General features: G+C 45.7%; 1 protein-coding gene across 1 annotated transcript; it reads left to right on the top strand.

The window, feature by feature from the left end:
• Positions 1-12,301: 12,301 nt before the first annotated feature.
• LOC133040172 (3 beta-hydroxysteroid dehydrogenase/Delta 5-->4-isomerase) lies at positions 12,302-22,275 on the top strand. Its single transcript, XM_061119926.1, has 4 exons — positions 12,302-12,389; positions 12,526-12,747; positions 17,249-17,413; positions 20,877-22,275. Exons 2-4 carry the CDS (start codon positions 12,603-12,605, stop codon positions 21,686-21,688), a joined length of 1,122 nt encoding a protein of 373 aa, XP_060975909.1. The 5' UTR covers positions 12,302-12,389; positions 12,526-12,602; the 3' UTR covers positions 21,689-22,275.
• Positions 22,276-23,997: the final 1,722 nt, after the last annotated feature.

The following is a 23,997-nucleotide window of genomic DNA, read 5'->3' as shown; positions in this document are numbered from 1 at the left end:
CTTGGGGGGCTTCCCGGGTGTAAAGAATCCACCTGACAATGCAGGAGACGAGGGTTCAATCCCTTGGTTGGGACTATCCCCAGGAGGAGGAAATGGCAACCCACTCCAGTATTCTTGACGGGATAAGCCCATGGACAGAGGAGCCTGAGGTTGCCAAGTGTCGGACATGACTGAGAGAACAAGCATGCACACAGGCATCAGTTCTTGACCAATAAGTGAGAAAGGAGAGACTTTTATTGCACTCATATTTTAGTTTTACTTGATAGATGTAGGCTTTCTCAATAGAGTGCTCAACCAACTAAAGAGATTAAAGTCTTAAAAATAATCTCTTACACAGGGGTCCCCAAGAACATGGTCTCTGCCAGTAGAAAGGCTTTGGGCAGACTCCTGAGAGAACTGGACAGCCCAGCCACATCACGTCTAGATGGACTCTGCTCTTCTCTGCCCTGTTCCTCAGCCCCCATATCCCCGTCGCCCATTACAACTCAGCATCGCATACCCTGGGACTTACTGCACTTTCTAGAAATTCACTCTCTAGAATTCCACTTCTAGATCACAGAACTATGCCTCAGATACCACTTGTTGAAGTCTCTTCCAATTTGTGTTAAGTCTGTGACTCTGGTCTCATGATTCTCTTATATCAGAAATCAGATGAGAATATCACAGTACCACATTGCCCTTCGTGGTCCAAAAGAATAAATAGGCAGCCTTGACAGTAAGGTTTGAAACCAGGGAAATCACTGGTAGAACATCCACTCCCCTAGCCACCTCACCACAATCTCATAAATCAGATTTTATTTTCATACTAAGATTATCCTGCTGGCTGATGAACATGCAGTAAAACTGGCCAAGTTTCTCTGTAATAACTGTACTTATTACAGGGTACACTGCCGACTACCCCTTCTAAGTAGGCACGATGGCCAGGAAGCCTCTTCAGTCCTGAAATCACCAGCTGGGATCTTGACTGAGTTGTCCAAACTGGTTTGGGGTAAGAGAGAAACAAATCATAATAGCATATGGCATGAAGGTAATTTGGTGTGCAGATAATGGAGTTCGCTTACTTTACGAGAGAATCTGGTGTAAGGTCTCCCTGGGCACATCTACTTGGGTGATAACTGTACTGTTTTTTCAGTCCTGGACACATGTCTGTGTTCTTTTCTGAGTTGCTTTTCCTTCTGGACTCAGAGGGATGGATCTAAGATTCAAAGGGATATGGGCAAAGATGTTATAAAGATACTGTCCAATGCATCAGAAGTATGGACAACAGAATGTCCTCAGTTACATGGAGGGATACATATGAAACATCAGAAGGGACTTCTTGGCCTCTAGAGATGTCCTACGTGCCTACATATTCACTCTCTTCAGTTGTGTCCAACTCTTTGTGACCCTATAGACGTAGACCACCAGACTCCTCTGTCCATGGGATTCTCCAGGCAAGAATACTGGAGTGGGATGCCATGCCCTCCTTCAGGGGATCTTCCCAACCCAGGGATTGAACCTGCGTCTCTTATGTCTCCTGCATTGCAGGTGGGTTCTTTACCACTAGTGCTACTTAGGAAGCCCAAAGATGTCATACACTAGAATGCATTTGTAAAGAAGGCAGAGAAATCCTCCCCACTAGAAAGTTTCAACAACTGAACAGAACACTGAGTATGTAAAAGAAAAGCAATGTGTTCTGGTAGAGAGGATCAGCTTTTGAGTCACTCCAGGGTCAGGCTATCTGGATTCAGATTCTGACTCCACTGTCTTCAAGATGCTTAGCAAGACCCAAAATATCTTTTGCTTCTTCTACTAAATAATAATACCAATCTCTTTGGATTCTCACTGTGAAAATTAAACACTTCAGGGGACTTCTGATTCCCAATATAGGATATAGGGAGCTTGGAAGTTGCCAGTCCATCCCCAAAACAAGCAAAATGTTGAACAAACTGAAAATCAACAGCTCCTCTAGTTCCTTCAGAAAAGTGAGGTCATAGGGCACACCACTGCCCCTCAGATTGGAAGAACTAGCAGAAACAGAGAACTATAATTTGTCTGAGCAGAAATCCATGAGCAGAAGCGTCCATGAAAACCAGCCCTGACATTAGAAAACCTGAACTGTAACTGATAAATAGCTGGAGGCTCAGTGTGGACAAATCTGAGAATTAAAAATTCCAGGAGGAAACAGTCAGGGGAGCCCCTGCCCCATGCTTTTGTTTTACCAGCAGGAGCTCTACTAGGCTCTCACACTGAATATCAGAGAAAAATCCCACAGAGCTTCCACTGGGAGGGGAAAGCAACCATTTTGAAGCACTCCAGTGAATTCTGTTCTTTTTTTTTTTAATATTTATTATTTATTTATTTGGCTACAGTGGGTTGTAGTTGCAGCATGCTGGATCTAGTTCCCTGACCAGGGATCAAACCGTGGCCCCTTTCATTGGGAGCCTGGAGTCTTAGCCACTGGACCACCAGGGAAGTCCCAATAGTACGTTCTGTTCTTAACTAGGCCTGCCCTCAAGAGGGACTTCCCAGATGGCTCAGTGGTAAAGAGCCTGCCAATGCAGGAGCCCAGGAGATGCGGGTTGGATCCCTAGGTCAGGAAGATATCCTGGAGGAGGAAATGGCAAGACACTCCAGTATTCTTGCTGATTTAATCCCATGGACAGAGGAGCCTGGCAGACTACAGTCCATGGGGGTCGCAAAGAGTCGGACATGACTGAGTGATTGAACAGGAGCATGCCCTCAAGAGAAACCACTTTACCAGACCCTCACATACTAGGATTTTATCACAACCTAACCAACTTGTCGTTGTTCAGTCTCTCAGTCATGTCTGACTCTTTGTGACCCCGTGGACTGCAGCACACCAGACTTCCCTGTCCATCACCATCTCTCAGCTTGCTCAAACTCGTGTCCATTGAGTCAGTGATGCCAAACCATCTCATCCTCTGTCATCACCCTCTCCTCCTGCCTTCAACCTTTCCCAGCATCAGGGTCTCTTCTAATGAATCAGCTCTTCGCATCAGGTGGCCAAATCATTGGAGCTTCCGCTTCAGCATCAGTCCTTCCAATGAATATTCAGGGATGATTTCCTTTAGGATTAACTGGTTTGACCTCCTTGCAGTCCAAGGGACTCTCAAGAGTCTTCTCCAACACCACAGCTCAAAAGCATCAATTCTTTGGTGCTCAGTCTTCTTTATAGTCCAACTCTCACACCCATACAGGATTACTGGAAAAACCATAGCTTTGACTAGGTGGACCTTTATTAGCAAAGTAAAGTCTCTGCTTTTTAATATGCTATCTAGGTTTGCCATAGCTTTTCTTCCAAGGAGCAAGTGTCTTTTAATTTTGTGGCTGCGGTCACCATCTGCAGTGATTTTGGAGCCCAAGAAAATAAAGTCTGTCACTGTTTCCATTGTTTCCTCATATATTTGCCATGAAATGATGGGACCAGATGCCATGATCTTAGTTTTTCAAAACCAACTTGGGAGATGGGAAATACCCAACTCCAGCCCCCTCTAGCCATCCGGTCCCACTTAAGGGGGCAAGGAGGGACCATGAAGCACTGGTAAAGTTCACAGTCCATGGTTACAGGCTCACCAAAAGACCAAGACTAACCATAGGACTAGAAAACACTTTTCCTAACACAGACCTTACCACCACATTACTACAGGCCTATTGACCGGAATTCCTCTTACCCAGTACATCATGTCTGGCTTTACCTTTCAATAACAATGAACAGTTTTATTTCCTTTTGTCACTAATGCCCAAAAGAATTTCTATTCAAAGGTTTCTGTAAACATTAGTAATTACATGTATGCATGGACATCAAGAACTTGCAGAGCTTCCCTGGTGGTCCAATGGATAAAGAATCTTCCTTGCAGAGCAAGGGATGCCAGTTTGATGCCTGGTTTGGGAAGGTCCCACATGCCTCGGAGCAACTAAGCCCATACGCCACAACTACCAAGCCTGTGCCCTAGAGCCTGAGAGCCGAAACGACTGAGCCCACGCGCTTACAACTACAGAAGTCCAGGTGCCCTAGAGCCTGTGTTCCACAACAAGAGAAGCCACTGCAAAGAGAAGCCTGCACAGCAACGAAGACCCAGCACAGACAAAAATAAATAAACCAACAAGAAAAAAGAAGCCTACTACTCTCTTAAACAGGTTCTGTTTAGAGACAGACCACTTTTCTCTCTAAAGGCCCAGACGGTAAAATTTTAGGCACTGCAGACCACAGTCTGTTGCATCTAGTTAAGTCTGATGTCATAGCATGAAAGCTATGAGTGTCAGATATTAAGTAGAGCAGACAAACTGTTTGTTCTCTTACTCCTTCTCCTTTTGCCTATCTGGTACCCCTCCTTGTTATCATATACTTGGGGTATATTTACACTGGGTTCTGTGTTGAGCTATTGGTACTGAATTTAAAAGGGTTAATGTATTCTTTCAAGAACATGGTACATTTGATGGGACTGTTTAGAAGAAAGTTTTCAGTAATCGAATATGTTTAATGATTGTTAACAGTCCTTCTGTCGAGTGAGTAGAAAGAGTGGCTCAGCTAGACTAGATAAGGCTACAGGTTTGGCAAACGCTTAACCTTTTAAATCAATGGGCCCACAGGGAGTGGGTGAGCCTTTCCCCTGCACTCTTGACCTGCTTACACCCCTTACACTGCCTATTATCTGCCGGCTCCAGGAGGCAAAACACATACCTCGTGACATTATTACAAACTGTCTGTCTCCTGCCTCTTACAAAATCAACTAACACAGCATAGAACATGAGGTATGAATCTGAACTAGCACATTCTACTTAAAGCTAGTCATCGTGGATTTCCAGGGAGTATCACACACCAGCCAGTGGCTCTACTCAGACAGACTCTAACATGTGTACCTGGCATGTGGTTTAGAAGGAGTGTAATGTTTCCTTCTATTTTGAACAAGCCTGTCACCTTTTCTCTGTCTCCATATCACTACTTGAGAGTGAGTTACCGTCCTTTGTCTTACACTTCCAAACTCCTTTCCCAGTGGATTTCTCTGAGTCTTCTTAGCTCACACTAATCTGTTCTACACACAGTAGCCAAAGTGATCTTTTAAAAATGTAATTCTCATCATGCCACTGCATGACTCAAATTTCTTTTTTGACTTCACGTTGCTCTTAGGAGAAAGCCAAAATCGTTATCACGACTTCCTTTCAAGATTATGCATGTCAAGGCCCAGCTCACCTTGACAACCTCATTTAATCCCACCCTCTCCCAGATTCTTGTGTTTCAGACACACACTTGTTCAGTTCCTTGAACTAACTCTCCAAATATACCACAATTTCTTTTTCTATTTACCCACTGATGGGCATTTAGATTATTTGCATATCTTGTTTATTGTTTATATATAATGCTGCAATGAACATGGGGGATGCATAAACCTTTTCAAGTTGGTGTTTTCATTTTCTTTGGATAAACATCCAAAAGTGGGACTGATGGATCATATGGTAGTTCTATTTTTATTTTTTCAAGGAGCCTCCATACTATTTTCTGTAGTGGGTGCCATTTACATTCCCACAAATAATACACAATGGAGGGTTCCCTGTTCTCCATGTCCTTACCAACACTTGTTATTTCCTATGATATGATAGATATTAACCCAGCTATATAAATACTTCCTTTAAGCAGCAATGGTCTAAATACACCAAATAAGATTTAAAAAACAGGGACTGTCAGAGTGGGTCAAAAAACAAGACACAATTTTTTTTTGTAGTCACTCTATTTACTTTTCATCTGTTTCTCAACACATTCCAATTAGAATTTCTAAATCCATTGAAATTGCTCTTACCAAGTTACTTATGAACTCCATGTTGTCAAAACCAATGGTCAATTGTTTTCTTCATTGCACTTGATGCTTCAGCAACATCCAACACAGTTGACCATATTTTCCTTCTTTACGTACTTCCCTCATGTGATTTTCTTAACGCCGTAATCTCCTAATTTTCCTCCTGCCTTACACCACTCTGGCTCAGTCACCTTAGCTGGCTCTTCCTCCTCTCTTAAACCTCTATATGTTGTTAAGTTTTTCCTGGGTTTCAGTTCTGAGGCTTTTCCTTTTATCTACAAGCCTTCTTTCCGTATAGTATCTCACCTAATCCTGTGGCTTAAAAAATTATCATATGCTTTCTCTTCCCAAATTTGCCTCTCTAGAACCATGGCACAAGGAACTTAAGTGGCCCAGGACTTTAACAACTTATCCAAGTGAAGGAATTCCCTCTTCCCAGCATGAGAGACTGTACCATGAATAGATCCCATGGAAACAGTGGCTTCTTTCCAAAGAGAGAGAAACACTTCCTATAAGCCCCACGGACTCCAGGTGCTGGGCAGTTAACTTTCCCATACAACTCTTTTTCAAAATTTATTATTTTTAATTACTAGTTTTTTTATTGTTAAAAAATTTATTTATTTTATTTGTCTACACCATATCTTAGCTGCGGCATGTGGGATCTTCTGTCTTCCTTGTGGCATGCAGGATCTTTAGTTGCAGCATGTGGGATCTAGTTTCCTGATCAGGGACCGAACCCAGGCCCCCTGTACTGGGAGCACAGAGTCTTAGCCACTGGACCATCAGGGAAGTCCCCTCATATAACTTATAAATAGCTGGCACTCCAAATCCAGACTGTTTGGCACCAACAGTAGGTATGTTCCTCTGTTGATCAGCCTGCTTTCTTGTGCTAACAGGATACCAAAATAAAATAAAATAAAATAGAATAAAGGAAGCTTGTGTCCCTGCACTAGAATGCAGACACACACCGTAGGCCCAGTTTCCTGAACATTTACGCATCAATCAGTGTAGGATAGAAGGATGGGGGAATCATTCCCTCTGTTCCTTTGCTGACCTTTGCCTTTTGTGAGTGTCCCTGATGCAGCATATTTTTCAGCCCATGATGTGTCATACTGAGGAGTTCTTCCCAAACCCCAACGCCAACTGGGGGTAACCCAGATGGGCCCAGCCTTACTTAACACGCTCTGACCTTCCCTGAACAGGTACAAATCTCAGTCTTGAAGGGGATGGAGGACAATCCAGTTGTCCCAGTGTCATTTGTTTAAAGATTATCGTTTTCCCCCACTGAAGATACTTGACATCTTTTCAATTGACCATCTGAACTAGATCATAAACTCACACTACATGCAAAAATCCCCTCAAAATCTATCGTAGACATAAATGTAAAGGCTAAAACCATACACTTCTTAGTAGAAAAAATAGATTAAAAATCTTCCTGACATCCTGACATTGAGTGAGACAAAAACACGAGTGGTAAAAGAAAAAAAATTGAAAAATGGGACTTAATCAAAATTAAAAATACTTATTCTTCAAAAGACATTATCAATATCATTTTTCTAGATTCCATACATATGCACTAATATACTATATTTGCTTTTCTCTTTCTGACTTACTTTACTCTGTATTACAGGTTCTACATTCACCCACCTCACTAGAACTTACTCAAATTCATTCTCTTTATGGCTGAGTAATATTCCATTGCATATATGTACCACATATGTGTCGTTACGGATGATTTGCATTGTTGTATGGCAGAAAACAACACAACATTGTAAAAACAATGTTTTAAATATTAAAACAAAAGACATTATCAATAAAATGGTAAGATAAGTTATAGACTTGGAAAGATATTTTCAAATCATGTGTCTATGAAAGAACTTGATATAGAATATAAAACACTTTACAAATCAAAATAAAAAGATAAATAACCCAATTTTAAAATGATCAGAGAATCACATAGATTTTTCACCGAAAAGCTATAGGAATGTTCAATAAGCATATGAAAACATGCTTAGCATCATTCATTATTAGTGAAATACAAATCAAAACCAAGGTGAGATACCACTTCTTACCCACAAGCATGGCTATGATTTTAAAAATAGATAACGTCAGACTTCCTTGGTGGCACAGTGGATAAAAGCCCGTCTGCCAATGCAGGGAACCTGGGTTCAATCCCTGGTCTAGGAAGATTCCACATCTGCTTAGCTGCAGAGCAACTAAGCGCATGTCTGCAACTACCAAGCCCATGCTCTAGAACCCATGAGGTGCAACTTCGGAGCCCACATACTGCAACTACTGAAGCCTGTGTGCCTAGAGCTCATGCCCTCCAACAAGAGAAGTCACCGCAATGAGAAGCCCATGCACCACAACGAGGAGTAGCCCCTACTCACCACCACTAGAGAAAGCCTGTGCAAAACAATGAAGACCCAGCGCAACCAGAAGTAAATAAACTTTTAAAAAATAGAGAATGTCACTTGAAGAATATGAAGAAACAATAATGTGGAAAAAGTAAAATATTCACTCAGTACAGGTAGAGAGCACAGCCACTTTGGAAAACAGTTACACAATTTTTTAAGTTAGAGATAAATTTACCACATGACCCAACAACTTCACTCCTAGCTCTCCACCCAAAAGAAATGAAAACATGCGTCCACACAAACACATGTATGTGAATGTTCCTAACAGCTTTACCCATAATAGTGCAAAAAGTGGAAACATCCCAACTATCAAGTGGTGAAAGAATAAACAGAATATGGGATATCAATACAATGAAATAGTACTCGACACCTAAAAGGAATGAAATACTGATACATGCTACAACATAGATGAACCTCAAAAGTATGTTATGGTAAGTAAAAGAAGCCAGACACAAAAGACCACGCACTGTATGACTCTATCTATAGGGTGTTCAGAAAAGGCAAATCTATAGAGTCAGAAAGTTAATTAAAGGTTGTCTATAGCTGGGGTAAAGAATTCACCTGCAATGTGAGAGACCTGGGTTCAATCCCTGGGTTGGGAAGACACCCTGGAGAAGGGAAAGGCTACCTACTCCAGTATTCTGGCCTGAAGAATTCCACGGACCATATCGTCCATGGGGTCACAAAGAGTTGGACATGACTGACTTTCACATAGCTGGGGAGTGTGAATGAGGAGTTGCTGCTAATGGGTACAGGAGATCTTTTAGTGGGGATAGAAATGTTCCAGGGCTTCCCAGGTGACACTAGTGGCAACGAACCCACCTGCCAATGCAGGAGACTCAAGTTCCATCCCTGGGTCAGGAAGGTCCCCTGGAAGAGGGCATGACAACCCACTCCAGTATTCTGGCCTGGGAAATCCCATGGACAGAGGAGCCTGGCAGGTTATAGCTCACAGGGTTGCAAAAAGTTGGACACAAGTGAAGCAACTTAGCACACACACACGCACATACACAAACGCAGAAATGTTCCAAAATAGGATTATGGTGATGGTTACACAGTTCATAATTTTACTTAAAATAGTTGAATTGTATATTTAAAATTAGTTAATTTTATGACACATAAATTTGTTTTACAGCAAAGATGTTTGAAAATAAAACAAAGGTAATGTTCTGACCCCCATCTGCCTTCCCCTTTAGCTCTCGCTGTCTACATGGTTTCTTCAGTTCCACTCATTGACTCTGAACTCTTGTTCTACTGGTTCTTTGGCTGAAGGCAATTCTCAGAGAGATACTAGACAAAATCTACCAGCCTCCAACATTTCCAAGAGCTGGGGGAATTAGCTCTTCAGCCCCAACCTTGGAGGGGATAGGAGGCATAAATGCCCACTTACAGCATCACTACAGCATGCAAAGCTGTACGATGCACTTTGATGACCTCAGACAGGCTCCATGGGTCTCAGTAAGACCAAGGACCTTTAGCTAGTGCTCATAGAACAAGATGCTGTAACCCAGCGCCTTTCCTAAGCAAGGGTGTTTGAGGCATTGGGAGTCAAGTCCCAAGTGACAAGAGGAGAATGTCTACAACACAGGAAGAGGGAGAGACCTGAAGGAGGGTGTCAAACCCACTCTTATAAAGCTTCACTCTCATCAACTGTCGGCAATTTAAAAAATTCTTTTCAAGCGCTTGTGGCATTTCACTAAGACAGACCATTTGCACTGAGCCACCAAACAACTTTCAATAAATATCCGAAAATCAAAATCATACGGACTATATACTCTGACCGCTATAGTATTAAATTAGAAATTGATAACATTATCTAGAAAATCTCTGGTTTTAGACATTTAACAACATGCTTATGAATAACTCATGCAGTAAGGAAGAAATCACAGGTAAGTCAGAAAATATTTTTACCTGAATGGTAACAAAACTGTTAAGTGACTTCCCTGGTGGCCCAGTGGTTAAGACCCTGTGCTTCCACTGTAGCATGCAGGTTCACGCTCTGGTCGGGGAACTAAGATCCCACATGCCTTCAATGTGGCCAAAAAAAAGAAACAACACACTGTTGGTTGCAGGTAATATGGTGCTTAGACAGAAATTTGTAGCTTTAAACGCAAATGCCCATTGTCAAAAAGAAGAAATCAAGTATCTAATCTTTGACCATAAGAAACTTGAAAAAATATAAATTAAACACAAAAGCAAGCAAATAATTAAAACAAGAGAAATTGATGAGAGAAAATGGATAGGCAATAGAGGAATACAATAGTAACATTTTCTGTATGCAGTGTACAAAACTTGATTTCAGATGAATTCTATATTTAAATATACATCCAGAATGATGAAGACTTTAGAAGAAAAGTTAGGAGAGTATCATCCACTAAATATCAGAGTGTAGCTGTTTCTGGGGTAGGTTGGAAGGGTGGGAATTGACTGAAAATGGGAAGAAAGAATTTTCTGCAGGGAAAAAAACATTCTAGATCTTGTTTTGGGTGGTTTCTTACATAGCTGTACATAATTGCAAATGGTTCGTTGAACTAACTAACATTTAAAATCTGGACATTTTAATGCACGTAAATTACACCTCAATCTTTTGACAATATCTTGAGATGCTGATGGCAGTGGTATTTGGATATCTCTGGGGTATAGGCTTCTGAAGCATATAAGCATCATCTGTTCAAGAATCTACTGAGAGTGTTTTTGCAAACAGAATGTGGGTTGAGTGCAAACATTCATAATAAAAGCTACTATGGCCCATAGCTTCAGACCCCTACTGTTGGAGGCATGCCCATCAAACTGAGAAGGCATCTTGGGAAGGAAAAATGAAGCAGGCAGCTCCATGTAGTCATTGGATCAGTTTATCAGAATAAAACTTACAGAGTAGGGTTTGGTGGACAATGACCCAGAAGCATTCACACATGTACTCATCACTGCTGAGGGGCCATGGGGACAATTTTATCACTAACCCAGGGTATATGGGTAGGTGCTGGGAACACCTGCATACAAAACATACATTCCTAAGTTAGTATTTATGAAGGGGTAACTAGTTTCACGGTTGCCAAGAATACAAATAGTTTCACTGTTGTTTGGGACTAGCAGAGCATAGAGCCCATTGGACCCTAACAGTTATTATGCAATATCTATTGCACTTCCCAGGTGACTCAGTGGTAAAGAATCCTCCTGCCAAAGCAGGAGACACAGGAAACCCAGGTTCTATCCCTGGGTCAGGAAGATCCCCTGGAGAAGGAAATGGCAACCCAGTCCAGCATCCTTGCTTGGAGAATCTCATTGACTGAGGAGCCTGTTGGGCTGCAGTCCATGGGTTCACAAAGAGTCGGACACCATTTAGTGACCAAACAGCAACAACAACTAATATCTTTAAAAAAAAAAAAAAAAGAAAGAAACCCTTGATGACAGAGAAGTGATTCACTGTACAGTCCTGGGTAAGGTTAGTGAAAGGACAGGAGAAACTATAAGGGACCAAGGTGGCGATAGTTATGCTAACAGCCATACACCTACTCAAGTTGTGCAGGTCATAGAACTAGACAGTTATCACCAGAGAGCTTCCCTTCAATGGTGCTCTTCCTCCAGAAACCCAGAGCTCTGCAGGGGGAAAGAAACGAAGATTCCAGATATATTGAGTGGGAAAGAAAATTGCCTTCCACAGAATTTAGTGATTGGAGCTTCCATCACTGCAAATTTCTCAACTCTAAACTCTGCAAAACAGCAACATTTCAAAGAACACTCTGACAGAGGAGACAGTGGGCTACAGTGGATCCACCTCACCCCCACGCCCTCCAGATGTATTTGCTGCATAAGGCAACAGTTCATATTGCTGGAGATTTCTCCCCGTCCAGTTTAAGTTCACAGATTGTGGATCCCAGGCAGCAGACACTGACTGCCAGGAGTCCCGCTGAGGGTAGAACCAAGCATCTTTATCGCGCTGTGGCCTCGAAGCTTGCTGTCTCTTCCTATGCCTTGGAGGAATGAGAGATACAAGGCAAAGGTCACTACTTCTTGGAGAGGAAGTGAGGAGGGGTAAGCAATGAGTACACCATAAGAGCTCAAGGCTGAGTGGGCTGAGTCAGAGGCAGCAGCATATAAAGCTCTCTCCAGTTCCGTCTTTGGGCAATCTGGAGATCAGAACCCGGGTGCTTTCATCTGGCTTGCCACAATCTGACCGGTTAGAGCTTTTTCACTTTCTTTCTGCTGCTCCTGGGAGGGGGGCACAAGGGATTTTTACAAAAATGGAGAAGAAGGAACACCGTGTGTGTTTATGAGCATGGAATCACTTGAACTCTCTTTTGGGCTCTCTCCAGCATCGTCCTCTCGCCCAATCTGCCCCCCCAGTGCTTTCTGGTTCCTGGTGAGCGTTTCTCAGTGCCCAGGTTCGGCCATGGAAGGATGGAGCTGCCTCGTGACCGGAGGAGGAGGATTTCTGGGCCAGAGGATCATCCGCTTATTGGTGGAGGAGAAGGATCTGCAGGAAATCCGGGTGCTAGACAAAGTCTTCAGACCAGAAGTTCGGGAGGAATTTTCTAGTAAGTAAGCCCGAGTCACAGGAGTGTAGCTCCCTTTGAAGACCTACGTGGGTGTGGGGGAGGGGGTTCTTTCTAGCAGTTTAAGGAAAGTTGTAGCCAAATCAAGGCTAATCCTGTTATCAGAAAGGAAGATCACAGATGGGGTAATACCATGGTATAATCACAGGTAGTGTCAGAAGATGGGGTAGGGTAATACATGGTGCAGTCCCAGGTGGGTCAGAGGTCCCAGCCCAGGGTGAGAGGGTGGGCCATGGACCAGACACTTAGAGTCTGTTCTTCTCATCTAGAAAATCATGTTTTCATTTTCTCCCTTGTCCACGAGGCTTGTTACTTGTTGTGCACTGTCTGCAAAGGGCAAGCCTGTGCTGTTAACCTGGAGATGCCACCACTGGGATCCAGAGCTTCTTGATTGCCCTTGTCTTTCTGTGGCTTCACTGAGCGTCTCTGTTGAAGGTGAAATAGAAGGAAGAGAGGGTGAAGTGTGCGAGTGTGTGTGTGTGTCTGTGAGTGTGTGTGTGTGTGAATGAGAGAGAGAGGGAATTAGAGAAGGAGCCAGAAAGAGCCGGGAGGAGAGGATGCACAGGCATGCAACAAGGGAGCCAGAAAGAGAACTAGAGGCAGCGTGAATGCAGACACGCCTTGCGTGGATTCCCTGTGCTTCTCTTTGTACTATTCGCCTCTCTCCTCATCATCACAAGGACGTGACTACAGAATCCGCTAAAGCAGCTCATGGCTCTCTTTCCTGACTGCTGCCCATGATGCCAAGGCAAACGCTTGATTTATAGTGTCTTTTCCAACCTGCTTTGCTCCGAGATCCTCAAAATAACCTTGTGAGGATTGTAGGAGAGGGTAACACCCACCCGGACAATGAGGAATTGAGGTCAACAAAGGTAAAGCGACTTGTCGAGGTCTCTGGGATTGATGTGGAGCAGAGCTCAGATGAGCCCCAGTCAATGCCCCGAGGGCCAACTCTTGACAAAGTGAGTCTTTAGTCTCTCCCATTTCCTGCCTGTGTGCCCTCAAACCAACTCCTTGTCTCCCCTCCCCAGCCCCGGTGGATTGGCCATCTATACACAGGCCCTGGCTGCCCAGTACTCCCCTCCCCACTTAAAGTCTCCCTCCCCAGCTCACTCTCCTGGACCCTGCCCATCACTCTGTTCTCCTTTTCCCTCCCTGACCTCTGCAAACTTCCTGTTTCCTCTGCCCTCCGCTCCAACAGTGTCTTTGATTTTTTTAGAAAAAATTCACAGATGATGAACACCAACCTTTTGTAATCCCTCCATCCCAGCAATATATACAGGCTGATGACTTATGCTCAGAGAGAGTGATGCTCAACCTAGCAGAACAGCTCCCAAGGTGAATAAGTCAGGTGCAGGTGTGGGTGGGCAGGGGCCTCTGTCAAGATAACGACAGAGAAAACTTACGGGGTTCCTTTTGTGCCAGGCGCTGTGCCCAGCGTTTTACATGTATCAACTCATTCGCTCCTCATCACAACCCTCTCTTTGGGATGGGTAACAGGGTCTTCAGTTTATTTTTTTTTCTTTTTTTTTAATAAGAATACAGGCATAGAAGAATCCAGTCAATTCGGTCTGCCATAACAAAATACTGCAGTCTGGGTATCTCATAATCTGAAATGTATTGGTCACAGTTCTGAAGTCTGTGTGTGTGTGTGTGCGTGCTTAGTTGCTACAGTCCATGACCCCATGGACTGTAGCCCGCCAGGCTTCTCTGTCCCATGGGATTTTCCAGGCAAGAATACTGGAGTGGGTTGTCATTTCCTCCTCCAGGGGATCTTTCCAACCCGGGGATCGAACCTGCATTCCCTGTGTCTCCTGCATTGCAGGTGAATTATTTATCCGCTGAGCCATCTGAAGTCTGGAAGTCCAAAATCAAGGCAGGGTCAAGTTCTGGTCAGAGGTCTCTTCCTGGTTCATAGCTGCACCATCTTGCTGTGCCCTCTCTCAGTGGAAGGCATGAGGGATCTCTCTGGGGTCTTTTCTGTAAGAACATTAATCCTATCCATGCTCTACCTTCATGATCTAATAACCTCCCAAATGCCCCTAACTCTTAACACCATCACATTAGGATTTCAATGTGGCTCTGAGGGGACAGAAACATGCAGACACAGCAGAGGTTAACTAACTTGTTCAAGGTCCCATCTCAGGAGACCCCGGTTCAATCCCTGGGTCGGGGAGGTCCCCTGGAGGAGGTCATGGCAACCCAATCCAGTATTCTTGCCTGGAGAATCCCATGGACATTGGGGCCTGGGGGCAACAGTCCATAGGGTTGCAAAGAGTCACGCACAGTCTGGCTGCAGTATCTGGGCTCTCAACCGCTAGTCTGTCCAGTAGCTTCTCTCTGGGCCTCCCTCCAACCCCGTTCACAACAGGTAAGCTTCCGTCGTATTTTCGGTCTATGCAAAACACTGGCCAAGCCCACAGAGGCTTGCGGAGGGAGCTAGGGGTTCCAGCTGAGGCATCTACAGCGCCCTCTGCTGGTCACTCTGCATCCCTGCAGACTAACGGCTGAGCGGTCGTTCCTCACTTGGCCTTTGAGCCAGTCTGCCGAAGTCAGCCTTGAAAGAGAGGGAGAGGAAGGGACAGGCAGGGAAGAAGTGGGGACACAATCAGAAAACTCTGCTCTCCAGCTAACTCCTCTGCCTTTCTCCCACTCTGTGGCCTTTTTGGAGTGGAAGGGGCTGGGGCGGAGCTAATCTCAAAGAGGCTTAAAGGAGAGCAGATGGTTTTACCAAGTTGTAACCTAAGAAGGAAATTCAGTCTATGAGGTCTCTACCTTCACGATCTAATAACCTCCCAAAGGCCCCTAACTCCTAACACCATCACTTTAGGATTTCAACAGTGGATCTGAGGGGACACAAACATACAGACCGGATGTAGCAGAGGTTAATTAACTTGTTCAAGGTCCCACACCTGGAAAATAGCAAAGCTGGATTTGAACCAGGCTGTCTGGCTGGCTCCCCTGGTGTCTCAGTGGTGATGAATCTTCCTGCAACGCAGGAGACTTTTCACTCTGGATTTCTCTCTCACTGTTCTCTGGCCAGTGGAGAGACTGGCCATTTCATCTAAACTGACTGATCCTGAACTGCTCTGCAGTCCTGCAAGTGGGTGATGGGACAGCAAGCAAGGCTTGAAGGCAGGTGGGCAGGCTGGAGCCTTCATTAGAAGTGTGACTTAAGACTATGCCTCTGAGCCTGGATGTCCTTGCCTGTAAAGTGGAAATCAGAATCCCTGTCTCATGAGATGGCTGGGAAAGGGAATTAGAAAGCTGAAAGCCATGTGTGAAATAAATAGCACAAAATAAGTGCAGGATACTTATCCAAGCTCTATGTGCGGCATTTATTTCACAGGAAAATCTAAGGTGGGGCTTCCCTGTAGTTCAGACAGTAAAGAGCCTGGCTGCAATGCAGGAGACCCGGGTTCGACCCCCGGGTTGAGAAGATTCCTTGGAGAAAGGAAAGGCTACCAACTCCAGTATTCTTGCCTGAAGAATCCCATGGACAGAGGAGCCTGGCAGGCTACAGTCTGTGGGGTCACACAGAGTAGGACACAGCTGAGAGACAACACTAATCTGAGGAGATGAAGTTGTGCCACCTCCAGTGGGCTTCAGAGGAGCCGGAGACCCTGATGACATCTCTGTGACCCTTGGTTGAGATGGCCAGAATGTTAGTCCCTTGGTGGCTGGCTCATTTCCAGCACTGATGTCTTCTTTTGATGATATCTAATAAGAGCTCTTGCAGTTAAATTCACCATTGGGGCCCATTCTAAATTCCTGTTAAAAAGCACCACCATCCTCTTAATCACTCAAGTGGAAAAAACTCGGGCTGCCTTTGACTCTTCCTCTCAGCCCATCTCCAGTAAGAACCAGGACCTGGAAGGTAAGGTCTGAAAGTCAAACTTTGGGCACTTCTCTTCTCAGCTCCCTCTGCTGGATCCCTGGTTCCCGTCCTCCTCATGTGAACTGTGGTGCCATGGCCTGATTAATCCCTCAATCACCTTGCTTTCTCTTAGCCACCCCCCACCTTGATCCACTTTATAATACTGCAGCCGGGGTTTGCTTCCTACACTACGACTCTTGCTTACATGTCTCCTTTAATTTCAAATCCATACCCGATTCCCCATTGCATTTAATTTGAATTAAATGCCAATTCTTTCCTTAGTGAATTTTATACATGCCCCATGAGTCTCTTTGACAACTTAGTGTTCCAGGCACTCTTGACTCCTCATAGCTCAAACTCTCTTTTTTATCTTTTTTTGGAAGGAGATGGGATGGAAAGAGATGTTTGCTCCTTCTCAAGAAATGCTGTGCATTCTGATTGCTATGCCCTTGTTGACTTGCTCCTTCCATGGGCTGTTCACCTCTCCTCCCCATCCCTCTTTCCCCTCAGTCTACCTGTCCTTGAAGACCTAGGTAAAATGCCACCTTTATCAGGAAACTTGCAGATTCAGAGAGCCTTCCAGTGACCTGCCTCCTGTTCACACAGAGCTCCAGAGCAAGATCAAGCTGACCCTGCTGGAAGGAGACATTCTGGATGAGCAGTGCCTGAAAGGGGCCTGCCAGGGCATCTCGGCGGTCATCCACACTGCCTCTGTCATCGATATCAGGAATGCTGTCCCACGAGAGACCATCATGAACGTCAATGTGAAAGGTACAGGGTCCTGGGGAGGAGCTGGAGGGAGATGGGCCAGTGAGGATCAGAAGCCAGGATAAGGGAGGGGGAGCCTGGTGAACACCTGCTGGGTGGACACCGAGCGTTTTTGCTCATCACCACCGACAGAGATTCCTGGTGGCTGAGAGAGTAGAGAATCTGCCTGCAACTTGGGAAACCCGGGTTCAATCCCTGGGTCGGGAAGATCCCCTGGAGGAGGAAATGGCAACCCACTCCAGTATTCTTGCCTGGAGAATTCCGTGAACAGAGGAGCCTGGTGGGCTACAGTCTGTGGAGTCGCAAACAGTCAGATACGACTGAGCAACTAACATTTTCACACACTTTCTAACAATCAACAGAGATTCACAGCCATCATCCTCAGTTTTTTAGATGAGGAAACTGGGGCTGAGATGGGCTAAATAACTTGTCTAAGGCACTATGGAGAGAAGTGAAAGGGCTAGACTTTAAACCCATGCCTCTGTGAGTCCAAAGGCCACAAAAACCTTTCTGCTGGTCCAATCAAGTGTTGACTCAACTCCAACCTCAAACTCTTGCTCTCCGACCACCTCCTGCCTGCACTGTGTTGGAGCCAGAAGTTACAAGTGTTTCCTTGGTCATCACATTAGCCCTTCTGTGTGGCTATAAGGCAGGGGTCACAGTACAGCCAAGAACTAACTAACAGGTTTGTGATACGAGGTGCCCCCAGGTCAGGAGTGATGGGCCACAGCTCTGGGCCTGTTTCCTTCAGGCAAGACTTCCTGCAAAGCAAGAATCATAAGCGTAGTGAGAATGTTGAGAGCACTTCTGCTCACCCCCAAAAAGAATTCCTCACAAGAAAACTGCCAAAGCTGGTTCACAGTGGTCTAGCAGTACAGAATTAGCCAGCTCTGGTCTTCCTGTAATATCTTCTTAACAAGACTAGTTTTACACTATCCATAATCCCATCTCTTCAGCTCACTTGTTGTGCAGTTGCTCAGTTGTGTCTGACTCTTTGCAACCCCATGGACTGCAGCATGCCAGGTCTCCCTGTCCTTCACTATTTCCCAGAGTTTGCTCAAACTCATGTCCACTGAGTCAGTGATGCTATCCAACCATCTCATCCTCTGTCACCCCCTTCTTCTCCTGCCCTCTATCTTTCCAGCATAAGGATCTTTTCCAATGAGTCACCTCTTCACATTAGGTCACCAGAGTATTGGAGCTTCAGTTTCAGCTCACCACCAGGTCTTTTTTTTCTTCCGTTCATTTTTTTGGTGGCCACATGGTACATGGAATCTTAGTTCCCTGTCCAGGGATCGAACCCATGCCCTCCTGCTTTAGAAGTGGACCACCAGGGAAGTCCCACCAGGTCTATTATTGAAGAGTAGCTCAGGTGTCCAAAGTATAGCATCTTAGGATCCTTATCCCTTAAATGCTTCCTGGCTCTCTCTGAACTGTGGATTTCCAATCTACTTTAAATCTAGACACTTTGCTCAAGGGATTAGCCTAAATCCCTTATTAGCTTGCTGTATAGTATCCTCCTCTGATCCCTGGAGGCCAGTCTCTCTAGGACCACAGCATCCCAGCACATCTGCCTTCCACCTGCCCACCAGAATTAGTCTACTCAGAGACTATTTTTCTAAAGCAACTCTTTGCTTTTGCATCTCTGGCCTAAAATCACAGTCTCAAAAAAGACCCTTTCTAGTTTTGCCTTAGCCATACCCCTGGCTACCCCCACACTGCCAAGAGAGTGCTAACGGGTCTTGAGTTTTCAGCTCCCCTAATCCATAATTGCCTACTCTCCACAGCTCCCAACAAAAGGGGATTTGACTAGTATCACTGTATCACTCTCTGGTTTAGAAAATGCTTCACAATCGTGTTCTTTTCTTCTTGTGCAATTTACATGAGTGCATGCTCAGTGGCTCAGTCGTGTCCGATTCTTTGGCCCCATGGACCACAGCCCACCAGGCTCCTCTGTCCATAGGGTTCTCCAGGCAAGAACACAGGAGTGGGTTGCCATTTCCTTCTCCAGGGGATTTTCCCGACCCAGGAATCAAATCTGTGTCTCCTGTACATCCTGCATTGGCAGGAGATTCTTTACCATTAGCTCTGAATTATCTCTGCTTTTAGATTTAAGTTTTTTTAATGAGGCTGTCTTTCCTGATAATCAAATTGCACAAAGACATTAAAAGGTTTTTTTTAAAAAAAATACCACTCCAAAATGATGTTTTTTTCCAGGAAATCATTTCTTTCCTGTAGGGAAGACTCTGGGTTACCTCTAAGAGCTGAAATTCTCCCCAGGTTAAGGAATTCTACAAGATCCGCCCATGACATATATTACCAGCAGAGGGCGCACTCCTTTCTGGTTCTTCACCAGGCTCAACACATAAGGCCATTGACAGGCTCCAGAAGACTAGTATAGATAAAAGGTTTACCACCCCAGCTTTTCATACCTCAGTAAAAAAAAGTCATAGCCAAAATTAGGAGTGGCCTTTGCAAGAAGCAAAATCAGAAACAGTCCGGATCTCCAGCTTCTCCCCAGAACCTACCATTCATTTGCTCAGTGACAAAAAGTCCTTGTGACAATTTTTTTATTGGTCTTCAAAAAAAAGATAAGAAAATACCAACAATTCAATGTATTATAAGAGTATATATTACTTGGATCTTGCCTGGACAATCCCCTGGACAGGGAGGCTGGTGAGCTACAGTCCATAGGATCACAAAGAGTTGGACACAACTGAAGCAACTTAGCATGCATGCTCGCATTACTTACATACAACTCGTGTGTGTGTGTGTGTGTGTGTGTGTGTGTGTGTGTGTGATGTGAGTCCTTCAACTGTCCTCCTATGGACCAGAGTTGTCCCTATTCTAAGAGTATGGCCCCCTAATCTTTTAAGTTTACAACAGCTGTCTTTAGGACTTCCCTGGTGACTCAGATGGTAAAGAAGCCACCTGCAATGCAGCAAACCCAGGTTCAATCCCTAAGTCGGGACAATCCCCTGGAGAAGGAAATGGCACCCACTCCAGTATTCTTGCCTGGAGAATTCCGTGGACAGAGGAGCCCGGCAGGCTACAATCCATGGGGTTGCAGAGTCAGACATGACTGAGTAACTAACACTTTTACTTTTTCATTTCAGCCCACCTTTAATGAGGTGCTGGAGATGACAAATCATCATTTTTAAATCTCTTTACTATGCAAAATATAAAGTGACAACTCGTTCTTTTCCAACATTAAGAGTACAAACATGTTCCGTGTGAATCCCAAAAGTCCATGAAGTCCAAATGCTTGCGGTCCAGAACCCAAGTCTTGTTCTCCTTTCATTTTCGCTTTTGTCCTGTGGCTTTAGCATGGTTGGATCTTAGCCAGAGACCATGCACTGCTCGGATGTAATGGCCACTGCACTTCAGGACGAGGGGCAAACACGGGGCATGGCAGGGCTGGGCCTGGGCTGAGTCCGGACACTGAAGCTGTGCTTCCTTCGGGCAGGTACCCAGCTGCTGTTGGAGGCCTGTGTCCAGGCCAGCGTGCCGGTCTTTATCCACACCAGCACCATAGAGGTGGCTGGGCCCAACTCCTACAGGGAGATCATCCAAGACGGCCACGAAGAAGAGCATCACGAATCGGCGTGGTCCTCGCCCTACCCGTACAGCAAGAAGCTTGCCGAGAAGGCAGTGCTGGGAGCTAACGGCTGGGCTCTGAAGAATGGAGGCGCCTTGCACACTTGTGCCTTGAGGCCCATGTACATCTACGGGGAGGGGAGCGCATTCCTTTCTGCCTACCTGCACGGAGCCTTGAAGAACAACGGCATCCTGACCAATCACTGCAGGTTCTCCAGAGTCAACCCAGTCTATGTGGGCAATGTGGCCTGGGCCCACATTCTGGCCTTGAGGGCCCTGCGGGACCCCAAAAGGGTCCCGAACATCCAAGGACAGTTCTACTACATCTCAGATGACACGCCTCACCAAAGCTACGATGACCTCAATTACACTTTGAGCAAAGAGTGGGGCTTCTGCCTGGATTCCCGGATGAGCCTTCCTATTTCTCTGCAGTACTGGCTTGCCTTCCTGCTGGAAATAGTGAGCTTCCTGCTCAGTCCAATTTACAAATATAACCCCTGCTTCAACCGCCACCTAGTGACTCTTTCAAACAGCGTGTTCACCTTCTCCTACAAGAAAGCTCAGCGAGATCTGGGATATGAGCCCCTCTACACTTGGGAGGAAGCCAAACAGAAAACCAAGGAGTGGATTGGCTCCCTGGTGAAACAGTACAAGGAGACCCTGAAAACAAAGATTCACTGACCTAGGAGTGACAATGATGGGAATGTGGACATGTGGGTATGGTTAGCAGATGTCTATCGAGCACTCCCCTTGAGGTTTCATACAGAAAGTAACACAGACGCAAACCTGGGTCCTCCTGCCTCCCTTTTAGAAGATGCTCATCTGCCTTCCGCCTCCAGAAACTGTCTTTCGCTGGCCCAAGTGGAAGCTTTCTTCCCTACCCGCCTCCAGGGGACAGACAAGGTGATTTGCTGCAACTGCTGGTATCAAAATCTCAGTGGCAGATTCTGAGTTATTTGGGCTTCCTTTAACTTCAAGTTTTGCCTCTTAGCTCCACTTTCTTTGTTAAATGTGAAACCATTTCTTTTAAAAGTTCATATTCCTTCATGCAGCTCAATAAACATGATCAACGTTTTCATGACTCATCGGGAGGAAGTTGTGGTTTACGTGAATACATTCTCTTTTGTTCTCCCCTCCATTTCCAGATATCAGCCTTTTCTATTCAGAGAAGCAGCGTGGGACCGGGTTGGGCAGAGTGCTGGGAGGTGGACAATAGGGTTGATGAGGACTTACTATGTTTCAGGCACCTACTGAATGACTCACATATATCACTTATTTAACCCTCACCAGAAACCTACGAGGTAGGGATGACTGACTATTCCCTCTTATGAATAAAGAAACATGCTCACAATCACACTAACTAGTGAGAGACTGGGACATTTAACCCAGATAAACTTGAGAACACTTATCTGCCACTGAAGCGTGTCTGCTGCTGGCGAATAAGCTGTAGGGTGCAGCGGGAACACTGGACATGGGGTACTGATTCTTGGGAGCGCCCAGATCTCTTGGGTCACCTCCTTCTTACCCGGTCCTGTGCAGGAGACACCCTAGGGCCAAGGAAAGCCCCTCACGGAATCTGGGAGGTTTCCCTACCCTTGGCAGCTGGGAGGAGAGGGAGACACAGAGGTGCAGCCAGCTCCACGGCTAGTGCCAGCGTCCTTGAAGGTCCTAGAACACACTTGGATGCATGTGTGTCTTGGCCACTCTGGTAACTCAGAAGCAAATAATCCCATGTTCTTTCAGATCACACAATGAAGCCACATGACGGGGTCCCAGGCAAGTAAAGGGAACAGATGTGAATGTCCCTGAAAATGTCTCTCCCACTCGGTGCCAAAGTCAAAATTTAGCTCCTCCAGATTTAGCTCCTGCTCCTCCTCCTCCCTCCCCATCTCTCCCTCACCCTGACTCCTCTCTTCCCTCCCCTCTCTCAGCCTCTGTTCCTTTCCTCCATCTATCCTGAGCCTCTAGCCCTCTCATCCTTCTCAGTTTCCCCAAGGAAGGGAGGCCAATCGAGACATGTTTGGGGACTTAAATGATGACATGCTCATTAACTTATTGGAGGACAAGCAGTCAAAAGAGACACTGTCAGACCATCAAGGACCGTGTGACCCAAAGCAGGAGAGGAGGTGGCCCGGGAGGTCAGGGGTGGGGAGGTGGGGCTGTCTCTTCTAGACCAGGGGGTCGCCTGTCTTTGTGAGCCCCGGCCACAAGAAGAGTCACGCCTAACACCAAGATGGCCTCTCTCTTACCCAGGGAATTTGCAGATGATGAATTCAGTTGAATTTTATGACCACGAAGATCGTTTAAGTATTCACTCTTAAGGAGAAAAGCGAAAAAGCACTCTGGCTGGGAGAAACGGGTTTCTATCACCTTAAAAACCCCAAAGGGGGAAAAAAATTAAAAAAAAAAAAAAAAAACAAGGGACAGGGGATCAGCCCTGGGAGATCAGTAAATGGTCCCAGGGTGAGACAAAGTGAGAGATGGAACACCCGCTTCCTGCCTTCCTCCAGGACACAAAACACAAGAGGCAGCCTCTGTCCAGCCGCGTACGATGTGCAAACCCTCATATGTTTATGCCGATAAGGAAGGAAGGAAAGGAGGGTGGTGGAGTCTGAGACAAAAGTTCCCTCCGGCCGTTTTCAGTCTCGTGAAATCCCACAAACAAACCCGGCAGAGCTGTCCTCCCAGGGGAGGGAGGTGGCATTGTCACCAAAGGGCAAGCGGGGTTGGTGTGAGAGAAGAAAGAGGAGAGCGGATCTGGCCGGCTGTTGGTCTCCACTGAATAAGCTAAAGAGACCTGGGAGTGCTTTGACCAACGAAGCCGCGTCCTGACGGACACCCGCGCGGGGTGGTCCGAGCTCGCGCACAGGAGCCCTCGGTGCACTACGGGGAAGCACCGCACGGGGGCAGCAGAGACCCGGAGGGAAGAGGGAAACCGCCCCGCCGCCCCGCTCCCCGCCCCGCCCGCCCCCCACACCTGGGTGTCCGCG

Source organism: Dama dama, chromosome 20, assembly GCF_033118175.1.
Source record: "Dama dama isolate Ldn47 chromosome 20, ASM3311817v1, whole genome shotgun sequence".
NCBI classification, from domain to species: Eukaryota; Metazoa; Chordata; class Mammalia; order Artiodactyla; family Cervidae; genus Dama; species Dama dama.
Note: the sequence above shows the minus strand (reverse complement) of the source record. Positions and strands in the feature narration are given on the sequence as shown.